Raw genomic sequence first — 5,000 nt, 5'->3', positions numbered from 1 at the left:
ACATTTCAATCACAGTCACTTTTCGACTTTCTTCTATCTATATGGGTTAATCTTCTCACTCTATCTGTATCCTATTTATTTTAGCGTTAACAGGTTTCTGTCTGCTGTATTCTTATAAAACACTTTTTAAGAAAACACTTTGGACAAGAATTTGTGTGGCTATGTTGTCTAGTAGTATGACACTCGCTTTCGGATCGGAAGGTCCTGAGATCGAGCCTAGCTCGGCGCATAGTTGAGTCCTTGGAAAAGACCCTTTACTCACATTCTCTCACCGTACTCAAGTGTACTCAAATGAGTACCTGGCCGTCAACAGCGTTGTTTCTGTCAACAACAAAAATTGTAATATCGCCTAACAGGCGTCATGTCTCGTCCTACATGTTAAGTGTTGCCTTGTAAAGCGCTTTGAGCACGTTCAGTCGATATTGCGCTATGTAAAATCTCATTTAAGGATTTCCCCCCAAAGTTTACATATGTTCAGGTCTGATAACTCAAATAGGGCGGCAGCGTGGCTCAGCGGTACGGTGGTCTTTTCTTCATACCCGAAAGGTACCGAGTTCAAATCACCCGCCGCTGCACTGCGCTGTGTGGCCTTGAGCAAGTCAGTCACCTCGCCCTAGCTCAATTTGCGGCACTGCACTGTTTGCTGACGCCGTGGGTTATTCCAGTCTTCCCTTGGAATAGACCCTGAAGACAAATTTCCCCTATGGGATGAATAAAAGGAATTGTATTCAACTCTCGTCTTACGATCCTTTTCAGTATTTTCCCTAAATGGCAAACTTTCCCAGCAGAAAAAAAAAAGATTTTTTCTCTCTACAAAACAACTTTTATGCTCTTATTAATTAAACAAAGATCATTCTTCAAAGTTTGTGATGTACAAAATAAATCTGAATAAGAAAAACGTATATTGTGTCGTAACAAATGTGACGATTTTGATGCAGGTGGTAGGGAGAGGGTTAATATGATCTTTATGGGCTCATTGTTGTGCGGCTAAGTGGTCTAGTGGTATGACACTCGCTTTCGGATCGGAAGGTCCTGGGTTCGAGCCTCGCGTTAGGCGCATAGTTGAGTCCTTGGAAAAGGCTCTTTACTCACATTCTCTCACCGAACTCAGGTGTAAAATGAGTACCTGGCCGTTAACAGCGTTGTCTTTGTCCGTCATGTCCTGTCCTACATGTTAAATGTTGCTGTTGACCAGGGGCCCCTTGTAAAGCGCTTTGAGCACATTTAGTGGATATTGCGCTATATAAAGCTCAATTAAAAAAAAATGGAAATACTCTTTAAACAAAGCAAAATCGCGTCCATAATTAGTCAAAGTGACACTAGGCTGCTGGAAGACGTGGACTGTAAAAAGTAATAAACAAAAATAGAATATAACAACTTTTAAAAAAAGAGCAAATTACCAAACGTTTCGGGATCAAAACTCTTTTTCAGCCAACAACAACAACAACAACAACAACAACAACACAACAACAACAACAACAACAACAAAATAATGAAAAATGAAAAAAAACCCCCATAAATACATTAGTTAAAAGCGTTGATAGATGGCAGAGAACTACTAGGCACGCCCATCACAGAAATGTTAACTCCATAATAATTGGGTTCGGTTATCAGAGTTGGAAATAATATGTCCAGCTATATTTATCTCCATGAAAAAAAACAACAAACAAAACAAAATAAAAAAACAAAAAAAAAAAAAACAAACAATCATCCAAAACAAAACTATCACCAAAAAAACACCCCAAAATACAAACAAACATACAAACAAGGAACAAAACAAAACAAACAAGACAAAACAAATAAAATCATGAAAAAAATCAGAAAACAAAGCAAAAAAGAAGGAAACAAACCCCCCCTTCCCCCCCCCCCAAAAAAAAACAAAAACAAAAAAAAAACAACAAAAAAACAAAACAAAATATAACAAAACAAAAACAAACAAAAAACAACCATCCCCCCTAAAAAATGAAGCATACACAAGAAAAACAAACAAAGAAAATCCCACACAAAAAACCCCAAAAAATCCAACCAAACAAAAAACAAAAACAAAAACAAACTCAAATAACAATTTTTAATACAATTTTAAAGAAAATAAGTTATGGCACAATGTCTTGAACCCGACGTTTACCAACTTGCAGGTCTGATAATTCAAATTATGGGCTCATTGTTGTAATGGAAAATACTCGCAAACCATTGCAAACTTTTGTCCATATTCAAAACAGGCGGGGATTTCCGATAGCTCAGTGGGTAGAGCACTCGATTCACACGCAAAGGGACCAAGATCGACCCCTGTTGCAGTCGAGTTTTTTTTCTGACCCCTCCCTCCCTGTCCACCCAGCAGTAATTGGGTAGCTGGGTCTGTTAGACTTGGCGGAAAGTAATTTAATCTAGTCTAGCGTCCAATCCAAAGGGTAGCAGGGAATTACTACAGTCTATGGAGACCGGGGTGACTTCCGGCTCCATGGGCTATGGAGGACTAGGACTTTCAAAACAGGCCCATAATTGCATTCGGTTATCAGACCTATCATTATGTGCACCTAGATTGAAATTGAAACACTCACCTGACTTTCCGACCCCCGAGTTTCCAAGAACGACAATCCTGCTATCGGGAGATCGGGTCTTCCCGTTGGAATGTGACACGGTGCTCATTCTTATACTAATTATTAATTACAATAAACTACACACCCCACTTTAGTGGCACTACACAGTTCCGTCGTTACACAGTAATAATGTGTTGATAATAATAATAATCCCTGTCTCTCCTGTGACTGTTGTAAACATTTGTAGTCTTCGTGTCTGGATCATTCCAGAATTATATCAAATATCGAAGCGATTTTATCATAAAATCGATTTGCAGAACTGCCAACTTTTACGAAATATTCCAATTTCAGAATTTCCTGAGCATCATCTCTAAGTCATTAAAACTTATTGAAAATGAAAGTTGATGGCAGACTATAGTTTTTAAAGGATTTTGAAGTGTCATTTAAACATCCTTGTAAGGGTAGATTGTTGATGTTTAAAGTTAACTACAGTGACTAAAATTTTTATCTCCTAAAAAATTACGAATTTTTAGAACTTGAAATTGGCAGCTCTGGATTTGACAATGACTTGGGAGGGGAGAGGTTGTAACCCATGACGTCGGCGAATCAATCCGAGAACAACAACAGATGTTTTTTAATATTATTTTGGGTTTGATTAATTTTTGACCTTTGTGCTGGTTTGTTTGTATTTCACAACATAATTAAACTAGTTCTGGTACTGTCAGCACACACCAAAGTCACGAAAAATATCTATATATAAAACACATATATTATTATTATTATTATCATTATTATTATTATTATATTAATTATATTATTAATTATTATTATATATTATTATTATTATTATTATTATTATTATTATTATTATTATTATTATTATTATTATATTATTATTTATTATTATTATTATTATTATTATTATTATTATTATATTATATTATTATTATTATTATTATTTATTATTATTATTATATTATTATTATTATTATTATTATTATTATTAATTATTTATTATTATTATTATTATTATTATTATTATTATTATTATTATTATTATTATTATATTATATTATTATTATTATTATTATTATTATTATTATTATTATTATTATTATTATTATTTATTATTATTATTATTATATTATTATTTTATTATATTATTATTATTATTATTATTATTATTATTATTATTATTATTATTATTATTATTATTATTATTATTATTATTATTATTATTATTATTATTATTATTAATATTATTATTTAGCCTTGTAGATCGATTTAAAAAATAATTTAACAGATATTATTGAAAGCTTTTGATCCCGCACACACGAATTCTGGTACCTCCAGCACACACCAAAGTCACGAAAAGTATCGATATCTGTATATAACACATGTATATCGATATTGACATTTATTATTGTGATTACGAGTATTCAGACACGTACATAGATTTAAAAAAAATAATGATAAAGATATTACTGAAAGCTTGATCCCACACACGAATTCTGGTACTACAAGCAGACACCAAAGTCACGAAATGTATCTATATTTAAAACAGATATTCATATCGATATTGATATAATTATAATGATTACGAGTATTCAGACACGTACATCGATTTAAAAAAAATAATTTAAAGGATATGTCTGGAAGCTTTGTTATATCCCACACACGAATTTTAATAATATCCACAGACTTTGAACAAGTCGGTTTGTCTCAGGGACATGACCATTATGGTGTATATGTTATGATGTGTTTATTGCTGATGTCGACATTCAACGCGTCGCTTGATCTGATGGAAAGTCCAACAAACTAAAGTTGTCCTGTCGAGAGAAAGAGAAAAAAAACAAGTTAATTAATTCATGTGAAGCTGTTTTTTTTATTTTTTTATTTTTTATTCACGTATCATGTATTGTCTCACCAGTTATAGATAGAATGAAGTTGACGTCACTCAGGTCTTTGTTATTGTTTTTTTGCCATCCGCGTTTATGAGTAATTCTCACTAAACTGTGTTTTTTATCAGACTATAAAACTTTAATGTTATACAAAGTTTTGTATGTTGGTCTGTTAAACTTCCGGATGGCAATGTTGTAAGTTTCTTAGCCAACCACATTCTATATATAGGGAATGAGATTAGCGGAAGAGCAGCGTCCATTGATTGAACGTCACCGGGGGAGAAGTTATTTGTAAACAAACCAACTACGTACAAGCCAAGCGCTCGAAATAAAAAAAAATAGTATTCATATTTCTGTACAAAAATGCATATCACAATCAACGAACTTTTTCACATGTCATGTGATCAGAATGTATAAAAGCCAAAACATGATCAGATTTATAATGTTATTGTCCTCTGGATACACTTTTATGCTCGTCGGAGAAGTATTTCATAAGGGCGTCCGCCATTGTTTCGATAGTTTAGAACCAGTTATTAAGTTACGATGCGTCATTACAAGGAAA

General features: G+C 33.1%; 1 protein-coding gene across 2 annotated transcripts in view; it reads right to left on the bottom strand.

Annotated features, from left to right (window-relative positions):
* The window catches only part of LOC144978903 (ras-related and estrogen-regulated growth inhibitor-like), a 55,146-nt gene that overhangs the window by 22,209 nt on the left and 27,937 nt on the right, over positions 1-5,000 (bottom strand). The window contains exons 1-2 of one of the 2 annotated variants that reach the window (XM_078925504.1): positions 4,157-4,473; positions 2,559-3,287 (exon numbers count right to left, since the gene is read on the bottom strand). In XM_078925504.1, the coding sequence (XP_078781630.1) occupies positions 2,559-2,646 (88 nt within the window). In that variant the 5' untranslated portion in view covers positions 2,647-3,287; positions 4,157-4,473. Of the gene's footprint in view, positions 1-2,558; positions 3,288-4,156; positions 4,474-5,000 lie in introns of those variants that run through there. The other variant, XM_078925505.1, reaches the window with a different exon arrangement.

Source organism: Berghia stephanieae, chromosome 8, assembly GCF_034508935.2.
Source record: "Berghia stephanieae isolate SIO BIC M18660-M18661 chromosome 8, UCSD_Bste_1.3, whole genome shotgun sequence".
Taxonomy (NCBI): domain Eukaryota; kingdom Metazoa; phylum Mollusca; class Gastropoda; order Nudibranchia; family Aeolidiidae; genus Berghia; species Berghia stephanieae.
This window is presented reverse-complemented; position numbering and strand designations above follow the sequence as displayed.